This window comes from Somniosus microcephalus, chromosome 11 (genome assembly GCF_052327205.1).
Source record: "Somniosus microcephalus isolate GS21.2 chromosome 11, FLI_Smic_1.0, whole genome shotgun sequence".
Classification (NCBI taxonomy): Eukaryota; Metazoa; Chordata; class Chondrichthyes; order Squaliformes; family Somniosidae; genus Somniosus; species Somniosus microcephalus.
The window spans coordinates 12,555,422-12,578,868 of NC_140997.1; the positions used below are offsets into that span (position 1 = coordinate 12,555,422).

The window sequence follows — 23,447 nt, forward strand, 5'->3', positions numbered from 1 at the left end:
TCAACTTTGCTGGCAAGCCTATTATGTGGCACTTTGTCTTTTGGAAATCTATGTACATTACGTCAACTGCATTACCCTCATCCACCCTCTCTGTTACCTCATCAAAGAACTCAATCAAATTAGTTAAATACGATTTGCCTTTAACAAATCTGTGCTGGCTTTCCTTAATTAAGCCACACTTGTCCAAGTGACAGTTAATTTTGTTCCTTATTACTGTTTCTAAAAGCTTCCCCACTACCGAGGTCAAAGTGACTGACCTGTAGTTGCTGGGTTTATCTTTGCACCTTTTTTGAACAATGGTGTAACATTTGAAATTCTCCAGTCCTCTGGCACCACCCCTGTATCGATGGAGGATTGGAAGATTATGGCCAGTACCTCTGCGATTTCCACCCTCAATTCCCTCCGCATCCTAGGATGCATCCCATCTGGTCCTGGTCATTTATCTACTTTAAGTATAGCCAATCTTTCTAATACATCCTCTTTATCAATTTTTATCCTATCAAGTATCTCCACTACCTCCTCCTTCATTATGTCTATGGCAGCATCCTCTTCCTTGGTGAAGACAGTTGCAAAGTACTCATTTAGTACCTCAGCCATACCCTCTGCCTCCATGCATAGGTCTCCTTTTTGGTCCCTAATCGGCCCCACCCCTCCTCTTACTACCTGTTTACTATTTATATGCCTATAGAAGACATTTCGATTACTTTTTATGTTAGCTGCCATTCTATTCTCATACTTTTTCTTTGCCCCTCTTTTCTTTTTCACTTCTCCTCTGACCTTTCTATATATAGCCTGATTCTCAGATGTATTTGCAACCTGACATCTGTCATACACGCTCCTTTTCTGCTTCTTCATATTCTCTATCTCTTTCGTCATCCAGGGAGCTTTGACTTTAGTTGCCCTGCCTTTCCCCCAAGTGGAAATGTACCTCGACTGTACCTGAACTATTTCCTCTTTAAAGGCAGCCCGTTGTTCCATTACAGTTTTGCCTGCCAATCTTTGATTCCAGTTTACCCGGGCCAGATCCATTCTCATCCCATTGAAATTGGCCTTCCCCCAGTTAAACATTTTTACTCTAGATTGCTCCCGGTCCTTTTCCATAGCTAATCTAAACCTTATGGTGCATTACAACAGTGACCCCACTTCAAAAAAAACTACATTGGCTCCAAAGTGCTTTGAGACGTCCGGTGGTTGTGAAAGGCGCTATATAAATGCAAGTCTTTTTTCTTTATGATCACTGTTCCCTAAATGTTCACCTACTGACACCTGCTCCACTTGACCTACCTCGTTCCCCAGAACCATATCCAGCAATGCTTCCTCCCTTGTTGGGCCGGAAACATATTGATCAAGAAAGCTCTCCTGAACACACTTCAGAAATTCTTCCCCTTCTCTGCCCTTAACACTATTACTATCCCAGTCTATTTTAGGATAGTTGAAGTCCCCCATTATCACTACTCTACAGTTCTTGCACTTCTCTGTAATTTCTCTGCAAATTTGCTCCTCCATATCTTTCCCAGAAGTTGGTGGCCTATAGAATACACCTAGCGGTGAAATGGCACCTATTATTTCTTAACTCTAACCAAATAGATTCTATCCTTGACTCCTCCAGGACATCCTCCCTCTCCAGCACTGTAACATTCTACTTGACCAATACTGCCACACCACCTCCTATCTTTCCTTCCTTATTTTTCCTGAACACTACATTTAATATCCAATTCTGCCCTTTTTGAGCCAGGTCTCAGTTATTGCGCTGCTCTCCCAGTGCCCAGTGTTTGTACACTGTTCTCCCAGTGCCCAGTGTCTGTACACTGTTCGCCCAGTGTCTGTGCGCTGTTCTCCCAGTGCCCAGTGTTTGTACACTGTTCTCCCAGTGCCCAGTGTTTGTACACTGTTCTCCCAGTGCCCAGTGTCTGTACACTGTTCTCCCAGTGCCCACTGTCTGTGCGCTGTTTGCCCAGTGTCTGTGCGCTGTTCTCCCAGTGCCCAGTGTCTGTGCGCTGTTCTCCCAGTGCCCAGTGTCTGTGCGCTGTACTCCCAGTGCCCAGTGTCTGTGCGCTGTACTCCCAGTGCCCAGTGTCTGTGCGCTGTTCTCCCAGTGCCCAGTGTCTGTGCACTGTTCTCCCAGTGCTCAGTGTCTGTGCTCTGTTCTCCCAGCGCTCAGTGTCTGTGCGCTGCTCTCCCAGTGCCCAGTGTCTGTGCACTGTTTTCCCAGTGCCCAGTGTTTGTGCGCTGTTCTCCCAGTGTCTGTGCGCTGTTCTCCCAGTGTTTGTGTGCTGTTCTCCCAGTGCCCGGTGTCTGTGCGCTGCTCTCCCAGTGCCCATTGTCTGTGCGCTGCTCTCCCAGTGCCCAGTGTCTGTGCGCTGCTCTCCCAGTGCCCAGTGTCTGTGCGCTGCTCTCCCAGTGCCCAGTGTCTGTGCGCTGCTCTCCCAGTGCCCAGTGTCTGTGCGCTGCTCTCCCAGTGCCCAGTGTCTGTGCGCTGCTCTCCCAGTGCCCAGTGTCTGTGCGCTGCTCTCCCAGTGCCCAGTGTCTGTGCGCTGCTCTCCCAGTGCCCAGTGTCTGTGCGCTGCTCTCCCAGTGTCTGTGCGCTGCTCTCCCAGTGCCCAGTGTCTGTGCGCTGCTCTCCCAGTGCCCAGTGTCTGTGCGCTGCTCTCCCAGTGCCCAGTGTCTGTGCGCTGCTCTCCCAGTGCCCAGTGTCTGTGATGCTCTCCCAGTGCCCAGTGTCTGTGATGCTCTCCCAGTGCCCAGTGTCTGTGCTCTGCTCTCCCAGTGCCCAGTGTCTGTGATGCTCTCCCAGTGCCCAGTGTCTGTGCACTGCTCTCCCAGTGCCCAGTGTCTGTGATGCTCGCCCAGTGTCTGTGATGCTCTCCCAGTGCCCAGTGTCTGTGATGCTCTCCCAGTGCCCAGTGACTGTGCGCTGCTCTCCCAGTGCCCAGTGTCTGTGATGCTCTCCCAGTGCCCAGTGTCTGTGATGCTCTCCAAGTGCCCAGTGTCTGTGCTCTGCTCTCCCAGTGCCTGTGATGCTCGCCCAGTGTCTGTGATGCTCTCCCAGTGCCCAGTGTCTGTGCGCTGTTCTCCCAGTGCCCAGTGTCTGTGCGCTGTTCTCCCAGTGTCTGTGCGCTGTTCTCCCAGTGCCCAGTGTCTGTGATGCTCTCCCAGTGCCCAGTGTCTGTGATGCTCGCCCAGTGTCTGTGCGCTGTTCTCCCAGTGCCCAGTGTCTGTGCGCTGTTCTCCCAGCGCCCAGTGTCTGTGATGCTCTCCCAGTGCCCAGTGTCTGTGCGCTGTTCTCCCAGTGCCCAGTGTCTGTGCGCTGCTCTCCCAGTGCCCAGTGTCTGTGATGCTCTCCCAGTGCCCAGTGTCTGTGATGCTCTCCCAGTGCCCAGTGTCTGTGCGCTGCTCTCCCAGTGCCCAGTGTCTGTGCGCTGTTCTCCCAGTGCCCAGTGTTTGTACACTGTTCTCCCAGTGCCCAGTGTTTGTACACTGTTCTCCCAGTGCCCAGTGTCTGTACACTGTTCTCCCAGTGCCCAGTGTCTGTGCGCTGTTTGCCCAGTGTCTGTGCGCTGTTCTCCCAGTGCCCAGTGTCTGTGCGCTGTTCTCCCAGTGTCTGTGCACTGTTCTCCCTGTGCCCAGTGTCTGTGCGCTGTTCTCCCAGTGCCTGTGTGCTGTTCGCCCAGTGTCTGTGCGCTGTTCTCCCAGTGCCCAGTGTCTGTGCGCTGTTCTCCCAGTACCCAGTGTCTGTGCGCTGTACTCCCAGTGCCCAGTGTCTGTGCGCTGTTCTCCCAGTGCCCAGTGTCTGTGCGCTGTTCTCCCAGTGCTCAGTGTCTGTGCTCTGTTCTCCCAGTGCTCAGTGTCTGTGCGCTGCTTGCCTAGTGTCTGTGCACTGTTTTCCCAGTGTCTGTGCGCTGTTCTCCCAGTGCCCAGTGTCTGTGCGCTGTTCTCCCAGTGCCCAGTGTTTGTGTGCTGTTTTCCCAGTGCCCAGTGTTTGTGGGCTGTTCTCCCAGTGCCCAGTGTCTGTGCGCTGCTCTCCCAGTGCCCAATGTCTGTGCGCTGCTCTCCCAGTGCCCAGTGTCTGTGCGCTGCTCTCCCAGTGCCCAGTGTCTGTGCGCTGCTCTCCCAGTGCCCAGTGTCTGTGCGCTGCTCTCCCTGTGCCCAGTGTCTGTGCTCTGCTCTCCCAGTGCCCAGTGTCTGTGCGCTGCTCTCCCAGTGCCCAGTGTCTGTGCGCTGTTCTCCCAGTGCCCAGTGTCTGTGATGCTCTCCCAGTGCCCAGTGTCTGTGATGCTCTCCCAGTGTCTGTGCTCTGCTCTCCCAGTGCCCAGTGTCTGTGATGCTCTCCCAGTGCCCAGTGTCTGTGATGCTCGCCCAGTGTCTGTGATGCTCTCCCAGTGCCCAGTGTCTGTGATGCTCTCCCAGTGCCCAGTGTCTGTGCGCTGCTCTCCCAGTGCCCAGTGTCTGTGCGCTGCTCTCCCAGTGCCCAGTGTCTGTGCTCTGCTCCCCCAGTGCCCAGTGTCTGTGCGCTGCTCTCCCAGTGCCCAGTGTCTGTGCGCTGCTCTCCCAGTGCCCAGTGTCTGTGATGCTCTCCCAGTGCCCAGTGTCTGTGATGCTCTCCCAGTGCCCAGTGTCTGTGCACTGCTCTCCCAGTGCCCAGTGTCTGTGCTCTGCTCTCCCAGTGCCCAGTGTCTGTGATGCTCTCCCAGTGCCCAGTGTCTGTGCACTGCTCTCCCAGTGCCCAGTGTCTGTGATGCTCGCCCAGTGTCTGTGATGCTCTCCCAGTGCCCAGTGTCTGTGCGCTGCTCTCCCAGTGCCCAGTGTCTGTGATGCTCTCCCAGTGCCCAGTGTCTGTGATGTTCTCCCAGTGCCCAGTGTCTGTGCGCTGCTCTCCAAGTGCCCAGTGTCTGTGCTCTGCTCTCCCAGTGCCCAGTGCCTGTGATGCTCTTCCAGTGCCCAGTGTCTGTGATGTTCTCCCAGTGCCCAGTGCCTGTGCGCTGTTCTCCCAGTGCCCAGTGTCTGTGCGCTGTTCTCCCAGTGCCCAGTGTCTGTGCGCTGTTCTCCCAGTGCCCAGTGTCTGTGATGCTCTCCCAGTGCCCAGTGTCTGTGATGCTCTCCCAGTGCCCAGTGTCTGTGCGCTGTTCTCCCAGTGCCCAGTGTCTGTGCGCTGTTCTCCCAGTGCCCAGTGTCTGTGATGCTCTCCCAGTGCCCAGTGTCTGTGCGCTGTTCTCCCAGTGTCTGTACGCTGCTCTCCCAGTGCCCAGTGTCTGCGCTGCTCGCCCAGTGTCTGTGATGCTCTCCCAGTGCCCAGTGTCTGTGCGCTGTTCTCCCAGTGCCCAGTGTCTGTGCGCTGTTCTCCCAGTGCCCAGTGTCTGTGATGCTCTCCCAGTGCCCAGTGTCTGTGATGCTCTCCCAGCGCCCAGTGTCTGTGCGCTGTTCTCCCAGTGCCCAGTGTCTGTGATGCTCTCCCAGTGCCCAGTGTCTGTGCGCTGTTCTCCCAGTGCCCAGTGTCTGTGATGCTCTCCCAGTGCCCAGTGTCTGTGCGCTGTTCTCCCAGTGCCCAGTGTCTGTGATGCTCTCCCAGTGCCTAGTGTCTGTGATGCTCTCCCAGTGCCCAGTGTCTGTGATGCTCTCCCAGTGCCCAGTGTCTGTGCGCTGTTCTCCCAGTGCCCAGTGTCTGTGCGCTGTTCTCCCAGTGCCCAGTGTCTGTGATGCTCTCCCAGTGCCCAGTGTCTGTGATGCTCTCCCAGTGCCCAGTGTCTGTGCGCTGTTCTCCCAGTGCCCAGTGTCTGTGCGCTGTTCTCCCAGTGCCCAGTGTCTGTGATGCTCTCCCAGTGCCCAGTGTCTGTGATGCTCTCCCAGTGCCCAGTGTCTGTGATGCTCTCCCAGTGCCCAGTGTCTGTGCGCTGTTCTCCCAGTGCCCAGTGTCTGTGATGCTCTCCCAGTGCCCAGTGTCTGTGATGCTCTCCCAGTGCCCAGTGTCTGTGCGCTGTTCTCCCAGTGCCCAGTGTCTGTGATGCTCTCCCAGTGCCCAGTGTCTGTGCGCTGTTCTCCCAGTGCCCAGTGTCTGTGATGCTCTCCCAGTGCCCAGTGTCTGTGATGCTCTCCCAGTGCCCAGTGTCTGTGCGCTGTTCTCCCAGTGCCCAGTGTCTGTGATGCTCTCCCAGTGCCCAGTGTCTGTGATGCTCTCCCAGTGCCCAGTGTCTGTGATGCTCTCCCAGTGCCTAGTGTCTGTGATGCTCTCCCAGTGCCCAGTGTCTGTGATGCTCTCCCAGTGCCCAGTGCCTGTGATGCTCTCCCAGTGCCCAGTGTCTGTGATGCTCTCCCAGTGCCCAGTGTCTGTGATGCTCTCCCAGTGCCCAGTGTCTGTGCGCTGTTCTCCCAGTGCCCAGTGTCTGTGATGCTCTCCCAGTGCCCAGTGTCTGTGATGCTCTCCCAGTGCCCAGTGTCTGTGATGCTCTCCCAGTGCCTAGTGTCTGTGATGCTCTCCCAGTGCCCAGTGTCTGTGATGCTCTCCCAGTGCCCAGTGCCTGTGATGCTCTCCCAGTGCCCAGTGTCTGTGATGCTCTCCCAGTGCCCAGTGTCTGTGATGCTCTCCCAGTGCCCAGTGTCTGTGCACTGCTCTCCCAGTGCCCAGTGTCTGTGATGCTCTCCCAGTGCCCAGTGTCTGTGCGCTGTTCTCCCAGTGCCCAGTGTCTGTGATGCTCTCCCAGTGCCCAGTGTCTGTGATGCTCTCCCAGTGCCCAGTGTCTGTGATGCTCTCCCAGTGCCCAGTGTCTGTGATGCTCTCCCAGTGCCCAGTGTCTGTGCGCTGTTCTCCCAGTGCCTAGTGTCTGTGATGTTCTCCCAGTGCCCAGTGTCTGTGATGCTCTCCCAGTGCCTAGTGTCTGTGATGCTCTCCCAGTGCCCAGTGTCTGTGATGCTCTCCCAGTGCCCAGTGTCTGTGATGCTCTCCCAGTGCCCAGTGTCTGTGATGCTCTCCCAGTGCCCAGTGTCTGTGATGCTCTCCCAGTGCCTAGTGTCTGTGATGCTCTCCCAGTGCCCAGTGTCTGTGATGCTCTCCCAGTGCCCAGTGTCTGTGATGCTCTCCCAGTGCCCAGTGTCTGTGATGCTCTCCCAGTGCCCAGTGTCTGTGATGCTCTCCCAGTGCCCAGTGTCTGTGATGCTCTCCCAGTGCCTAGTGTCTGTGATGCTCTCCCAGTGCCCAGTGTCTGTGATGTTCTCCCAGTGCCCAGTGTCTATGCGCTGTTTTCCCAGTGGGATCCAGGCTGCTCTCCCGGTGCCCTGTCAATCACGCTGTGGGCGCGACGCAACAATGGCGGTTTCCATGGCGACCCTGGCCGGGGTTTGATTCGATACTCTCCCGTCGCCATGGCGACCATCTCCCGGGGCGAGGATCTCGCGCGTGCTTGGGATGTTTGGGATGGAGAGAGGGAAAGCAATCAAAGCGGCTGCGGGAGGAGAGGGAGAGGGGGTCCTGCAGCTGGCCAGCCCGGACCCTGCCAGCCAGGCGAGACCCCGGCATAAGCAAAGCAGCATTGACACGCAATGGGTTAGAATCTGCAGGTGAGTAAGCTGCTTGCTCAAGCTCGACCTGTGCGTGTGTTGGTGAATGCATATATGTGTGTGTGTGGTTTCATTGGGTTTCCTTCTGTCTTCCATGCAACTCTTTGCAGATCATCTCATCACATCGGTCAAGCATTTTAAAAATCATTTACCTGGAATTAGATTAGCATATGATGCATTTAAGGGGAAGCTAGATAAACACTAGGGAGGAAGGAATGGAAGGATATGCTGATAGGGTGAGATGAAGAAGGGTGAGAGGAGGCTCCTGTGGAGCATAAACACCGGCCTAGACCAGTTGGGCCGAATGGCCTGTTTCTATGCTGTACATTCTGTGTAAACCTATTATTAGAAGTCCATGTAATCAGAGCATCTAGTGCAGATTGTCAATTGTATTCAGGTGGTGTATATCAATTGGACGTTTGTTGTATTCAGACGGTGGGTATTGAGGACTCTCTTGTGTTCATATATATGGGAGCAGGTTCGGGAAGGAGCTTATCTTGGGAGTGCACGGTATGTAATGTGCGTCTCTCTGTAAATAAAGGGTCGTAAGCGACTGAAGACTAGGCTCTAGTATTCTATCCTTCACCACCACCTGGCTCTCCGACTCTTGCACAGATCTCTGTTAAGTGCATCTTCTGAGCTGGCATTGAAGGTGCCCAGGACCTGCAGCTCATGGCTTGCTACTGACAGAATGTACAGAGTGTACTGCTGGAGCATGACTTTCTTTAACTGAATACATGTACACTGGCAGGTAAGTGGGAGCTGGGGGTGGCAGGGAGAGATGGTGGTCTACAGTCCGATGGACCCCACCAATCAGTCAGCAACCCTGCACCTGCTTGGCTCAGTTGGTGGCAGTGTTCCCTCTACGCTGCGAGGCCGTGCAGCTGTCTGGAGCTCCCGCACAGGCCGCATGCCGGATTTACAATAAGAAATGAAAAGGAACATTGGTTGGTGGTACCCTTGCCTCTGAAGGTTATGGGTTCGAGCCCCACTCTAAGGCTCGAGCATGACTTCAGTGAGGAAGGCCACTTGTTCCTGTTCTGCCGGTTCAGGTTGATGTTTGAGATTTGGAGTTCTCCTGTTGACATGGTCAACATTCCACTCTCCCCCAACCAAATCTTTTTTTCCCCCTGTACTACAGATTTGTCTCGATTCTGTCAAATCTCTGCATTCGTTGCTAACCCTTCAGTTCTTCTTTTTGCATTGTGAAATTTCTGTCATATTTTAGTAAGACTAAACCTCTGGTTATGACTGACTTGTGGTTTCAGTTCTCGCAAGGTGCGAGAAGCAATGCTGGATGTGACGTCTGGTTGGGGTACAGTCCCACAGGTGCTAGCAGTTCTCTGGTATCTCATCCGAGTGGTTATCATTCATGTGTGAACTAGACGGTGAGTGTTGGGCAGCTTATTTGGTGGTTGGTTTGGCGGGGGTCTTCAGAGCCTGACCAGATCCCGAAACCCACCTGATGACCGCTTCCCAGTACGTGCGTGTGTACATGTCCGATGCGGGCAGGATGGCTCCTTTCGCACCCAGGGACACTGAGCCCAGGTCCCGTAGATGGGGATCAACCAACGTGGCGTGGATCGGCGATTGTACAGTGGACATTCCTGGCCCTTACGGCTCAGTACTGTACAGGAAACTTTCGTTTATCCGGAGGTTAAATGTCCGGAAAGCTCTATCCACCGGCAAAATTCAGGAGTCGGTTCAGATAAGTTTTTTTTTTTTTCGTTGCTTTTTTTCTCCAGTCAGGCTCTGCAAGGTCTAGCTGAGGCTGTTGCTTAGCTACGGAGACGCTTGCCAGCTACGGCCGACTGTTTTGAAGCTGTTGGCAACAGGGTTTGTTGCTAGATACGGAGCTCAGAAGCTCCGTATGTTTTAACATTAGCGCTGGTTTGTCCGGCAGTTTTGATGGGACGGCACCAGCTCAGTCCCGTCAGTGCCGGATACCAGAAAGTTTCCTGTACTTGGTTGGTTGCCTGTAACTGCCAAACTATTGAGGCTCTCCAGTTGTGTCAGCTGTGGCTCAGTGGGTAGCACGCACGCCTCTGAGTCAGAAGGTCGTGGGTTCAAGTCCCACTCCAGAGACTTGACCACGTAATCTAGGCTGACACTCCCAGCGCAGTACTGAGGGAGTGCTGCACTGTCGGAGGAGCCGTCTTTCGGATGAGACATTAAACGGAGGCCCCGTCTGCTCTCTCAGGTGGACGTAAAAGGCACTATTTTGAAGAAGAGCAGGAGAGTTTTCCCAGTTGACCTGACCAATACTTATCCCTCAACCAACATCACTAAAACAGATGATCTGGTCATTATCACATTGCTGTTTGTGGGAGCTTGCTGTGTGCAAACTGGCTGCCGCATTTCCTACATTACAACAATGACTACACTTCAAAAAAGTACTTCATTGGCTGTAAGGCGCTTTGGGACGTCCTGAGGTGGTGAAAGGCGCTGGAGAAATGCGAGTTTGGAACAATTGGGGGACAGAATAGATCGGGTGCATCAGGCAATGGAGAGAAAGGAAGTAACTGGGGGAGCAGCAGGGTGGGTGGTGGAGGGATTTGACGGGGCGCGTGATGCTGGCATGTGACCAACCCCTGAAATGGTTCTTGTTTACATATGTGGGAAAGTCATTCCAAATATCTGGCTGTTTTTGGAATTCAGTTGGACCTTTGAAACAGAGCATGACCACAGAGATCTGCGATAAGGGAGCATTTGTTTCCATAGTGACAAATGAGGTTTCGCTTTTGAATCAAATTACCGTCTTTAAAGAGAAACTTAAAAAAAAAAATTTCCCTTCAATTCTTCACTCTTACTTGCTCGGACCACAAGTTTTTCAATCCTTGTCAGATATGCAAATCGAAGTCCGGGGGGACTGGAAGGTAGTCAGTGTAACATCGCTGCTCAGGGAACATAGAAACAGGTCATTCAGCCGCTCGAGCCTGTTCTGCCATTCATTTAGATCATGGCTGATCTGTATCTCAACTCCATCTACCCTCCTTGGTTCCGTAACCCTTAATATTCTTGCCTAACAAAAATGATCAATCTCAGTTTTGAAATTTTCAATTGACCCCAGCCTCAACAGCTTTTTTGAGGGAGAGAGTTCCAGATTTCCACTACTCTCGGTGTGAAGAAGTGCTTCTTGACATCACGCCTGAACGGCCTAGCTCTAATTTTAAGGTTATGCCCCCTTGTTCTGGACTCCCCCCACCAAAGGAAATAGTTTCTCTCTATCAATGAATTGTTTCTCTCTTATCAAGGAAGGGAGAGGGGCTTAAACCGGCTTACTGTAGACTAGTTAGTCTAATCTCTGTCGTGGACAAACTCTTAGATTCCGTAATTCAAGATCAAACTAGTTGGCACTTAGAGGGACAAGGGACAATCAAATTGCCAGCTCAGGTTTGTTAAAGGCAAGTTGTGTTTGACAAATTTAGTAAGTTGTTTTGAAGAAGTTACTGGTTGTACGGATAAAGAAATTGCATTAGAGGCAAGAGACCATCATTTTTCAATCCTCTCTGGCTACCGGTGTGGTGCCGGAGGACTGCTAACGTTGTACCCTTGTTTAAAAAGGGAGAAAGGGATAGACCGAGTAATTACAGGCCAGTTAGCCTAACCTTGGTGGTGGGTAAATTGTTGGAAAAGATTCTGAGGGACAGTATGAATTGCCATTTAGAAAGGCATGGATTAATCAAGGACAGTCAGCATGGATTTGTTAAGGGAAGGTCGTGTCTGATTAACTTGATTGAATATTTTGAGGAGGTAACAAGGGTTGATGAGGGCAGTGCGTTTGATGTAGTCTACATGAATTTTAGCAAGGCTTTTGACAAGGTCCCACATGACAGACTGGTCAGAAAAGTAAAAGCCCATGGGATCCAAGGGAAAGTGGCAAGTTGGATCCGAAATTGGCTCAGTGGCAGGAAGCAAAGGGCAATGGTTGACGGATGTTTTTGTGACTGGAAGGCTGTTTCCAGTGGGGTTCTGCAGAGTTCATAAGAACATAAGAACATAAGAAATAGGAGCAGGAGTAGGCCAATCGGCCCCTCGAGCCTGCTCCGCCATTCAATAAGATCATGGCTGATCTGATCCTAACTGCCAATCTACTATCACAGAACCATCTCCTGCATCTAACAGAATTAGACACATGAAATAGGAGCAGGATCAGGCTACACGGCCCCTGGGCCCGCTCCGCTACCCACAGGGCCATGACCGATCTGAACCTAGACTCATGTCCAAATTCCTGCCCGCTCCCCGTAACCCTTAATTCCCTTTACTTCTAGGAAACTGTCTATTTCTGTTTTAAATTTATGTAATGATGTAGCTTCTACAGTTTTTTGGGGCAGCATATTCCATGGACCTACCACCCTCTGAGTGAAGTAGTTCCTCCTCATCTCAGTTTTGAAAGAGCAGCCCCTTATTCTAAGACTATGCCCCCTAGTTCTAGTTTCACCCATCATCGGGAACATCTTCCCTGCATCCACCCGATCCAACCCCTTCACAATCTTATATGTTTCAATAAGATCGCCTCTCATTCTTCTGAACTCCAATGAGTAGAGTCCCAATCTACTCAACCTCTCCTCATATGTCCATCCCCTCATCCCCGGGATTAACCGAGTGAACCTTCTTTGTACTGACTAGAGAGCAAGTATGTCCTTTCTTAAGTATGGACACCAAAACTGTATGCAGTATTCCAGGTGCGGTCTCACCAATACCTTGTACAACTGAAGCAATACCTCCCTATTTTTATATTCTATCCCCCTAGCAATGAAAGCCAACATTCCATTGGCCTTCTTAATCACTTGCTGCACCTGCATACTAACCTTTTGAGTTTCGTGCACCAGGACCCCCAGATCCCTTTGTACTTCAGTACTTTCCAGTTTCTTGCCATTAAGATAATAACTTGCTCTACGATTTTTCCTGCCAAAGTGCATAACCTCACACTTTCCAGTATTGTATTCCATCTGCCAAATCTCTGCCCACTTACTTAGCCTGTCTATGTCCCCTTGAAGGTTTTTTATGTCCTCCTCACTCACTACTTTCCCTCCCATCTTAGTATCATCTGCAAACTTTGATATGTTACACTCGGTCCCCTCCTCCAAATCGTTAATATAGATTGTAAAGAGTTGGGGACCCAGCACTGACCCCTGCGGAACACCACTAGTTACTGATTGCCAGTCTGAGAATGAACCATTTATCCCAACTCTCTGCCTTCTGTTAGATAGCCAATCCTCTATCCATGCCAGAATATTACCCCCAATCCCGTGATTTTTTTATCTTAAGCAATAATCTTTTGTGTGGCACCTTGTCAAATGCCTTTTGGAAGTCTAAATACACTACGTCCACTGGTTCCCCTTTATCCACCCTATATGTTACTTCCTCAAAGAACTCCAGCAAATTTGTCAAACATGAGTTCAGTACTAGGTCCCTTGCTTTTTGTGGTATATATCAACGATTTAGGCTTCAATGTAGGGGGCATGATTAAGAAGTTTGCAGATGATACAAAAATTGGCCGTGTGGTTGATAGTGAGGAAGAAAGCTGTAGACTGCAGGAAGATATCGATGGACTGGTCAGGTGGGCAGAAAAGTGACAAATGGAATTCAATCCGGAGAAGTGTGAGGTAATGCATTTGGGGAGGGCTAACAAGGAGAAGGAGTACACAATAAATGGTAGGATACTGAGAAGTGTATAGGAACAAAGGGACCTTGGAGTGCATGTCCACAGATCCCTGAAGGTAGCAGGACAGGTCGATAAGGTGGTTAAGAAGGCATACAGAATGCTTGCCTTTATTAGCCGAGGCATAGAATATAAGAGCAGGGAGGTTGTGCTTGAACTGTATAAAACACTAGTTAGGCCTCAACTGGAGTACTACATACAGTTCTGGTCACCACATTACAAGAATGATGTGATTGCACTAGAGAGGGTGCAGAGGAGATTTACAGGATGTTGCCAGAACTGGAGAATTTTAGCTATGAGGAAAGATTGGATAGGCTGGGGTTGCTTTCTTTGGAACAGAGGAGGCTGAGGGGAGACTTGATTGAGGTGTATAAAATTGAGGGACCTAGATAGAGTGGATAGGAAGGACCACTTCTCATAGCAGAGAGGTCAATAACCAGGGGGCATAGATTTAAAGTAATTGGTAGAAGGATTAGTGGGGAGTTGAGGAGAAAATTCTTTCACCCAGAGGGTGGTGGGGGGTCTGGAACTCGCTGCCTGAAAGGGTGGTAGAGGCAGAGACCCTCATCACATTTAAAAAGTACTTGGACATGCGCTTGAAGAGCCGTAACCTGCAGGGCTACAGACCAAGAGCTGGAAAGTGGGATTAGACTGGATGGCTCTTTTTCGGCCAGCACAGACAGGATGGGCCGAATGGCCTCCGTCTGTGCTGTAAATTTCTATGATTCTATGTAAATGGATCTTCAGAAGGCCTGTTAGAAAAATTCAGGCATATGGTAAAGGAGGAAATGTACCAGCACAGACAGACAGGAAGTTTATTGGTTACGGTAAAATGGGTGTGGAATTTCAAGGATTGGAATTGAAAGAACAACTTGGATTTCTATAGCGCCTTTACACAACCTCAACACGTTCCAAAGCGCTTTACAGCCAATGAAGTACTTTTGAAGTGTAGTCACTGTTGTAATGTAGGAAATGTGGCAGTCAATTTGCGCACAGCAAGTTCCCACAAACGGCAATGTGATGATGACCAGATAATCTGATTTAGTGATGTTGATTGAGGGATAAATATTGGCCCCAGGACACCAGGGAGAATTCCCCCTGCTCTTCGAAATAGTGCCGTGGGATCTTTTACATCCACCTGAGAGGGCAGACGGGGCCTTGGTTTAACGTCTCAACTGACAGACGGCACCTCTGACAGTGCAGCACTCCCTCAGCACTGCGCTGGAGTGTCAGCCTAGATTTTTGTGCTCAAGTCCCTGGAGTGGGGCTTGAACCCATGACCTTCTGACTTGGTGGCGAGAGTGCTGCCCACAGAGCCACGGCTGACCCTGGCGTACACCAGGGGTCAGTGCTGGGTCAACTTACGTTCTCAATTTATAGACAAGTTCATTTAGACTTGGGCGTGGGGAGTATGATAACAAAAAGTAGAGGGTTTTTGACCAAGCTTTTGGTTATCTGCTTTACTATCACTGTATGTGGCTCGGTGTCAAATTCTGTTTGATAACATGTCTGTGAAGCGCCTTGGGACGTTTCACTAAGGTAAAGACGCTATATAAATGCAGGTTATTGGTGGTGGTAGTTTTGGCCAACAGCAAGCATCGAAGCTGGGATCTTCCTGATCAGTTTTTCCCGCACCAGGAGTCGTGAACTTAACACCTGACCCATCAGGGTCAAGCGGAGAGGAAGCGTTTGATTTTTTGGCAATGCGCTGGGTCTGAATAGACCGAATGCCTCGGGATACTCGCCTCAGGTCCAGGTCTCCGTGCGCCTAACCGCTGTCCCCGCGCGTGCGTGCCTGTACCTGGGGTTTGCGTAATCCTCAGCGTGCGACGGTACGATCAGAGTTGGGGGTGTTGGGGCGGGGGGGGGGAGTCTGCAGACTGCCTGAGTGATGTCTGCACAGCGGAGAGGTGTGAAGCAGCAGAGACTGAGACTAGGATCAAAGACAGGTTGCAGCCTGTTTGGAAATGTTTGGCGGGTTGGGCCGGGTGTGCACGATCACAGATATCCAGGATGTGGTCGTTCACTGCGAAGTTCGTACATAAGTGAGTTGGGGGGCTTAGCTACGACCTGTCTCAATTAAAACGTCACCCAGCACTCACTCCCACTCATCTGTCACTTTCATTTTAAATGGTTTCCTTGTTTATTTGCTGTCTCATTCTTTCCACTCTTTCTTGAGGGGGCTGTTCTTAAGTCTCTCTCTCCCTCTCCTGTCTTTACGGATTCTTTTAATCTAACCGTCTCCTGGGCAAGGTGCTCATAGCTTGCTTTTTGGAAGTTCGTTTGTGACAGAAAAACAGAGCAAAAACTCCCCCCTTCCCCCTGCCGCCCGCCCCGTCCCAGCAGGTATGTGCTCGTTCTGTGCAAACTTTTTAAAAATTTATTTTGGGGAGGGGGTGTAAATTTTTATGCTCCTCGGGTTCTGTGTTGGGGAATGAAAACTGTTTTGGGTTGTCGAGCCTTTGCTGGTCAGGGAGATGGTGACGTGGGCTAGTTCAGCATTAACCTCTCGCAAAGGGTTACAAACCGAGCTAACGTCGACCTGGAGGGCCAATCGGAAAGACAGCATCGGAGTGGTGGGGCTCGGTTGGGAGGTGATGGGATTCGGTTGGGTCTGTGCCTCCTGCACAGTCAGGGTCATGCGTTTCCCCAAAGGAAGAGGACAGTGGGAGGGGCCTTTGGTCAAAGTCCCACTCCAGAGACTTGAGCACACAACCTCGGCTGACACTCCCAGTGCAGTACTGAGGGAGCGCTGCACTGTCAAGAGGTGCTGTTTTTCGGATGAGATGTTAAACCGAAGCCCCGTCTGCCCTCTTAGGTGGGTGTAAAAGATCCTATGGCACTATTTCGAAGAAGAGCAGGGGAGTTCTCCCTGGTGTTTTTAGACCAATATTTATCCCTCAACCAACATCACTAAAACAGATTATCTGGTCATTATCACATTGCTGTTTGTGGGATCTTGCTGTCTGCAAATTTGCTTCCGCGTTTCCTACATTACAACAATGACAACACTTCAAAAGTACTTCATTGGCTGTAAAGCGCTTTGGGACGTCCTGAGGTCGTGAAAGGCACTATAGAAATGCAAGTTATTTTTTTTTTACAAGCCGGTGATACAGCCTGGGGGGATTGGGTGTCAGGACTGCAGTGGGGAGATGGAGAGATGTTCCTCTCGGAGTGGAGGGTGTTTCCCTTGCCTCACTGACTCAGCCTGGGTACAGTTACACAGGGACTGACTGACTGTCCTCTGGTACCTGACCGAGTGGCTGGAATACATCGCAGTCAACCCCCAACCCTCTCCTTCCCCAACATCCACACACGATGCTAAGGTCCAGTGGGTAGTGATCAGGAGCACGAACCCGCAATTTAAAAATAATTCATTCTCGGGATGTGGGCGTTGCCGGCAATCCTTAGTTGCCCTCGAGAAGGTGGTGGTGAGCCGCCGCCTTCTTGAACCGTTGCAGTCCGTGTGGTGAAGGTACCCCCCCCTTCCCAGTGCTGTGAGGGAGGGAGTTCCAGGATTTTGACCCAGCGATGATGAATGAACGGCCAAGATACGTCCCAAGCCGGCATAGGAGGGGAACCTGGCACCTTCCTGCTCTGTGTGTGTGAGACGCAGTTCCACACTGGGGAATGCTGCGCAGTCACTGAATAACCAGCAGGAGTGGGAACCCTTGGCTGTTGGTTGAAAGAAAGTCCCAAATATTGGTGCTCACAGCTGTTGGTAGGCTCGATACTGAGATGGTTGTACTGTACAGGCTATCTCAGCGTTAAAAGATTTATTGCTACACTTCTCTGACATAGGGAAGAACTCGATTTTGTTTTAATGGTGAACTATTTAAATAAAACTTTTGTACTTTCTTGTGATTGCAGTGTATTTCCTGCGTCTGTGCTCTCGGGTATTGACGGTAATGTCGACTAATCTTAAAGGAAGCAAAGCAATAAAGGTGAGGATTGTTTTTATATTTGTCTCATTTTGCTGTTATTTAACAGTTTACCAATAGTTTTGTCCCGTCTCGTGACCCTGCCTAGGAGAGCAGTAAAATGGAAGGTTTTACTTTCCTATTATGTCTTCTCACCCTGTTTATTCCCCTTTTTAAATATTCTGCTTAGCAGCAGAGTGTATAACACATTTTCAACATCCCCCCTCCAGCATTGTTGAGGGGAGGATAACATTCACTCCCTCCACCACCGGTGCACTGTGGCTGCAGTGTGTACCATCTACAAGATGCACTGCAGCAACTCGCCAAGGCTTCTTCGGCAGCACCTCCCAAACCCGCGACCTCTTCCACCGAGAAGGACAAGGGCAGCAGGTGCATGGGAACACCATCACCTCCAAGTTCCCCTCCAAGTCACACACCATCCTGACTTGGAAATATATCGGCCGTTCCTTCATCGTGGTTGGGTCAAAATCCTGGAACTCCCTCCCTGACAGCACTGTGGGAGTACCTTCACCATACGGACTGCAGCGGCTCAAGAAGCCGGCTCACCACCACCAAGGCCGGCATTTATTGTCCATCTCTAGTTGCCCTTGAGAAGATGGTGGTGGGCCGCCTTCTTGGACTCTGTGGCGAAGGTCCTCCCACTGTGCTGTTAGGGAGGGAGTTCCAGGATTTCGACCCAGCGACGATGAAGGAACGGCCGATATATTTCCAAGTCAGGATGGTGTGTGACTTGGAGGGGAACTTGGAGGTGGTGGTGTTCCCATGCGCCTGCTGCCCTTGTCCTTCTAGGTGGAAGAGGTCGCGGGTTTGGGAGGTGCTGCCGAAGAAGCCTTGGCGAGTTGCTGCAGTGCATCTTGTAGATGGTACACACTGCAGCCACGGTGCACCGGTGATTGAGATGGGGATGTTTAGGGAGGCGGATGGGGTGCCGATCGAGTGGCCTGTTTTGTCCTGGATGGTGTTGAGCTTCTTAAAGGATCCGGTGCTGAGAGTTAAATGGAAAACTCTGTGTGTGTGGGAGGGCGGGGAAGGGGGTGGCGAGGGGGGGAAGCAGGCAGAGAGGCTGAGGGAAAGAACGACAGTAACCTGGAAGTATTTTCTGGTGACAGGTTAAGAAGGAGGCTGGTGAGAATGCCCCGACCCTCAGCGACCAGGAGTTGGTCTCCATGACGGTCCGAGAGCTAAACCAGCACCTGCGAGGCCTCAGCAAGGAGGAGATCGTCCAGCTGAAGCAGCGCAGGCGGACGCTGAAGAACCGGGGTTACGCGGCCAGCTGCCGGGTCAAGCGCGTGACGCAGAAGGAGGAGCTGCAGCGGCAAAGAACTGACCTCCAGCAGGAGGTGGCCAAGCTGGCCAGAGAGAACGCCAACATGAGAGCGGAACTCGACGGGCTGCGCTCCAAGTACGAGGCCCTCCAGAGATACGCCCGCACCGTGGCCAAGGGTCCCACCACGCCGGCAACCAGCGTCATCACCATCGTCAAGTCGTCTGACTCCTAGGCCCTCCTCCGCTCCCTCTTCCTGGTGTCGCTCAGGAACTGTCGGTCGACGGGTTGGGCAAGAGTATTGAGTGGTTACAGAGCCAAGGCAGGTAGATGGAGCTAAGATACACGTCAACCGTGAGCTCATTGAATGGCGGAACAGGCTCGAGGGGCTGAATGGCCTCCTCCTTCTTGTTCCTAGTAAGGGAACACTCTTGGATGGCGCACCACCTTGAGATCACATCCAGGAGCGAGATGCTCTCCATTCAACAGGAGCCTCCCCTGAACATCATGAAGTTCAGACTGCCAGATGAAGCCAACAAGCTCGCGAAGACCTGCAGCCTGCAACAACAAAAAACACCCCTCTCGTGCGGTGGGTGGGTGGGTGGCAAAATACCCCGAGACAAGGCTAGACGCCTGATTCAAAGATCTGCACCATGTAACCAAGCATGTCAGAAGCACTGTTTTGGAGCTGGCTTGCCTGAAGGCTGGAGAGAAAGATGTTCATATCTGGAATCTGCGCACTCTTAAGAGTCTGGACATGCAGTGGGACAGGTTCCCCTCCCTCGTGCTGCCATAACTCGTCTTGGCTGATTCTCACGGTCTCCGCAACTGTTCAAGTTACCGTCCAAAGACCTGTTGGAATGTTCTGGAAGGTAATCCACACCCAACAAAGACGAGGAGCGCGTCTTTTTTTGAGGACTGAATGCCTATGGCCTTCAAGCATCTGCGGTTTCCGTCCTGTGACTTTCTCGAGCAAAACATGTCCAATTAGAGGCGTGCGTACAATTGTCAAATACTGTGTCCCTCGTAAGCTGTACAAAAAAAAATAATATATTTTTATTTCGGCCCGATGTTCTCCTTCAGTACTCGTTGTGTACAATCCTTCGCAGTTTGCGTGCAGATTAATTTTGGAGACGGGGTAGCCATTTTGAATGAGTGCGGCCTAAGAATGTTTCCCCCCAAAATTGAGCCCTAAGGCTGAGAGAGTGTCGCAGGCCGTGGGAGGCTCTTCCTGGAAAGGGTTTCGTTTTGATTGACGAGTATGAGGTTCGATTATATCCAGTGGTGTTGGAAGTATGGAGGGGTGGGGGGGGCAGAGGAAGGGAAGGGGAACATGGCGACATTTGGAATATCAACTTGAGTTATAGAGCGCCCAAAGCTGCTGCCCGTGTGGCCATTTTAGTTGATGACGGAATCTCACCGTCTTGAACTAGTTTTATTTTTAAAAAGGGAAAGAATTTCCAATTAAAGTCCTTCCCGCGTAAGTTGCAAACGATCCGTAAAATCGGGATGGTTGTGCAAAAATTAATCTTTTTAGGTGGGGGCATAAAAAGAGTAAAATAAGCAGAAACTGGCTAAGATCTGCGCACTTTACCAAAGTGTCAATCTGACCCGTGAGTCTTGGAAAGTAGGGTCTGTCTGCGCGTGTGCATACTTTGTACACATCACTTGGTCTCTTGACTAACTTGGAAACACACATTACCGCTATAGACCAGGGGGAGGGGGTTACGGTTAAATTTATGCCGATTTTATGCTGGGGCGGTGGACGGGTTTGGTTACAGTCGAGGCCAATGTGTCTCGTGTGCAACTTGCACGCATTTCTATAGCGCCTTTCACGACCTCAGGATGTCCCAAAGCGCTTTACAGCCAATGAAGTACTTTCGAAGTGTAGTCACTGTTGTAATGTGGGGAAACGCGCACAGCAAGATCCCACAAACAGCAATGAGCTAATGAGAATCTGTTTTAGTGATGTTGAATTGCAGGATAAATATTGGCCCAGGGCACCGGGGATAACTCCTCCCTGCTCCTCTTCGAAATAAGTGCCGCGGGATCTTTTACGTCCACCTGAGAGGGCAGACGGGGGCCTCGGTTTTAACGTCTCACCCGCAAGACTGCACCTCCGACAGTGCAGCACTCCCTCAGCACTGCACTGTGGAGTGTCAGCCTAGATTTTTGCGCTCCGATCTCTGGAGTGGAACTTGAACCCACGACCTTCTGACTCCGAGGTGAGAGAACGCGACCCACTGAACCACGGGCGGCACTTGGGGCTTTTTGGGCCGGGGCAGGGGGAAGGTATATATGGATGCTTGTAAATTAGGCGTTTTCAAAAATGGAAAGTTAAAGATGGGCGCCTGGCCGTGAGTAGGTGTAAGCATCAACCTGAAAGGTGTGGGGGTAGCTTGTGGAGGCCTCTCGCTCTGTTAGTGGAGCAGAAACTGGGGGTGTAGGTTTGTAGAAGAGATTTGTTCTATTTATACAGCGGCCTCGGCGAAGGGGGAATGTCAGCCGTTCTGTTTTTAGAACAGAAGCCGTGGGCTTGACTCGGTGACTGTGACTCATGCGACACGCTCGGGTGTAACACCCAGTGAGCCTGCTGTTTAAGGACATGGCAGCGAGGGAGGGTGACTGGGTGAAATTGCAGCGACTCCCTCACTGCGGTAGTTGGTTCAGCGCGTAAATCACCCACCCTGACGCCAGCTGGCTCTCAAAAAAAACTTGCAACCGCACAGTCTTAAAGGGGAATTCGATGCCTTTAAGGGGAAGCCAGATCATTAGATGAGGGGAGAAAGGAAGGATGTGTTGAAAGTGGGACGGGAGGAGGCTCATGTGGAAGCATAGACCTGGTGGGCCGAATGGCCTGTTTCTGTGCTGTAAATTCTACCCTCTTTAACAAATTAACTGCTGGAGATTAAGAGGCTGTAAGCACGACTCGGGCAAGAGTGGTAAATCCTTGGTGAAGGAATGTTTTGCAGCGGTTGTCACTGTTCTGCACAGAATCCCATGACAGACAACCAACCACAGCTCAAGGACTCAAGTTCCTGGGATGTGGGCGTCGCTGGCAAGGCTGGCATTTATTGCCCATCCCTAATTGCCCTCGAGAAGGTGGTGGTGCCACCTTGAACCGCTGCAGTCCGTAGTGGCTTGCTCGGCCGTTTCAGAGGGCAGTTAAGAGTCAACCACATTGCTGTGGGCCTGGAGTCACATATAGGCCAGACCCGGTAAGGGCGGCAGATTTCCTTCCCTAAAGGACATTAGTGAACCAGATGGGTTTTTAACTACAATCCGATAGCTTCATAATACTAGCTTTTTATTCCAGATTTATTTTAATTAACTGAATTTAAATTCCCCAGCTGCCGTGGTGGGATTTGAACTCGCTTCTCTGCGATTATTAGTCCAGGCCTCCGGACTACTGGTCGAATAACATAACCACTAGGCTACTGTTCCCGCACTCATAGCTTTGCTCCTCTGACTGGATCCCAGCCTGTAACTCACTCCTGGGAATCTGTTATTCTATATATAAACCCCCCGAACCCCTCGATTAGATTCCAGCCTGTACCTCACTCCCGGGTATCTGTTATTCTATATATAAACCCCCCGAACCCCTCGATTAGATTCCAGCCTGTAACTCACTGCCGGGTATCTGTTATTCTATATATAAACCCCCCAAACCCCTCGATTAGATTCCAGGCTGTGACTCACTCCCGGGTATCTGTTATTCTATATATAAACCACCCGAACCCCTCAATTAGATTCCAGGCTGTGACTCACTCCCACGCGCCCACTTTTCGTGTCTGTAATGTCCTGGGTTTGGTTTGCGAGAGTCCTTCTCTGCAGCACATCGTCTCTGCTTAACCCTTTAGTGGGACAGTGCCCGTCGCCGGATCCTGAGGCTGCCACTTGTTGAGCCACCCCCTGCGAGGCGAGAGATCTTCCTCACAGAGCAACAGACCCCTTCACTGGAGACCACAGTCAGTCACTGGGGGAGCCGTACAGTCCGTGCCAGCTACACGGGAGTGACATCGTGCTGCTCTCACTATAAATACTGTATGTGAGGGGGGAGCCCTCTCGCATCCCCACCTAGACTTGAGCTCCACTCTGCGGCATTCTGTTGGACCAAGGGTTGTAAGAAGAAATATTGGAGTGGAAGGGGAGAGAGAGGGAAACTTGTCAGTCTGGTTTAGGTCGTGTGTTTTGTTCTTCCCGTCCTGGCATGAAGGCGCTGACCTTTAGCACCTCGCGCAGGCGCCCATTAGTCACGTGACAGGGTACGCTAGTGGACTGGATGAATAATCCAGAGAACATGATTTCAAATCCCACCATGGCAGGTTCAGAATTTGAGTTTAAAAAATCTACAAATAAAAAGCTGCTATCGGTGATCATGGAGCTGTCAGTTTGTTGTTAAAAACCCAACCGGTTCCTTTAGGAAAAAGACTTGCATTTACATGGCGCCTTTCACAACAGAACACGACACAAAGCACTTTTACAGTCAATAAGTATAGTCACTGTTGTAATGTAGAAAACGCGGTAGCCAATTTGCGCACAGCAAACAGCAATGTGATAATGACTAGCTAATCTGGCTCTATTAGTGATGTCGATTTGAGGGATAAATATTTGCCAGGACACCGGGGAGAACTCCCCTGCTCTTCCAAATAATGCCGTTGGATCTTTTACGCCCGCCTGAGAGGGCGGACGGGGTCTCAGTTTAACGTCTCATCCGAGAGATGTCACCTCCGACAGTGCAGCACTCCCTCAGCACTGCACTGGGAGTGTCAGCCTGGATTTTTGTGCTGAAGACTCTGGAGCGGGACTTGAACCCACAACCTTCCGACTCAGGCGAGTGTGCTGCCCACTGAGCCCAGATTGAAACCTGCTGTCCTTGCCCAGTCTGGGTCTGTATGTGATTCCAGACCCCAGTGTGGTCGACTCTTAACTACCCTCTGAAGGGGCCTAGCGCACCACTCAGTTGTTTCAAAACTGCTAGCAAGAAAGACTTGCATTTCTATAGCGCCTTTCATGACCTCAGGATGTC

At 51.3% G+C, this 23,447-nt stretch overlaps 2 protein-coding genes across 4 annotated transcripts in view; both read left to right on the forward strand.

Annotated features, from left to right (window-relative positions):
* The window catches only part of mafk (MAF bZIP transcription factor K), a 42,543-nt gene extending 20,651 nt beyond the window's left edge, over window positions 1-21,892 (forward strand). Inside the window, exons 1-3 of one of the 2 annotated variants that reach the window (XM_086000230.1) lie at window positions 7,465-7,548; window positions 17,084-17,157; window positions 18,264-21,892. In XM_086000230.1, coding sequence (XP_085856356.1) covers window positions 17,122-17,157; window positions 18,264-18,653 — 426 coding nt within the window. In that variant the 5' untranslated portion in view covers window positions 7,465-7,548; window positions 17,084-17,121 and the 3' untranslated portion in view covers window positions 18,654-21,892. Of the gene's footprint in view, window positions 1-7,464; window positions 7,549-17,083; window positions 17,158-18,263 lie in introns of those variants that run through there. The other variant, XM_086000231.1, reaches the window with a different exon arrangement.
* The window catches only part of gaa2 (alpha glucosidase 2), a 65,269-nt gene continuing 58,915 nt past the window's right edge, over window positions 17,094-23,447 (forward strand). The window contains exon 1 of one of the 2 annotated variants that reach the window (XM_086000229.1): window positions 17,094-17,157. The gene's annotated coding sequence lies outside the window, so the exon portion shown is untranslated. The remainder of the gene's footprint in view (window positions 17,158-23,447) is intronic. The other variant, XM_086000226.1, reaches the window with a different exon arrangement.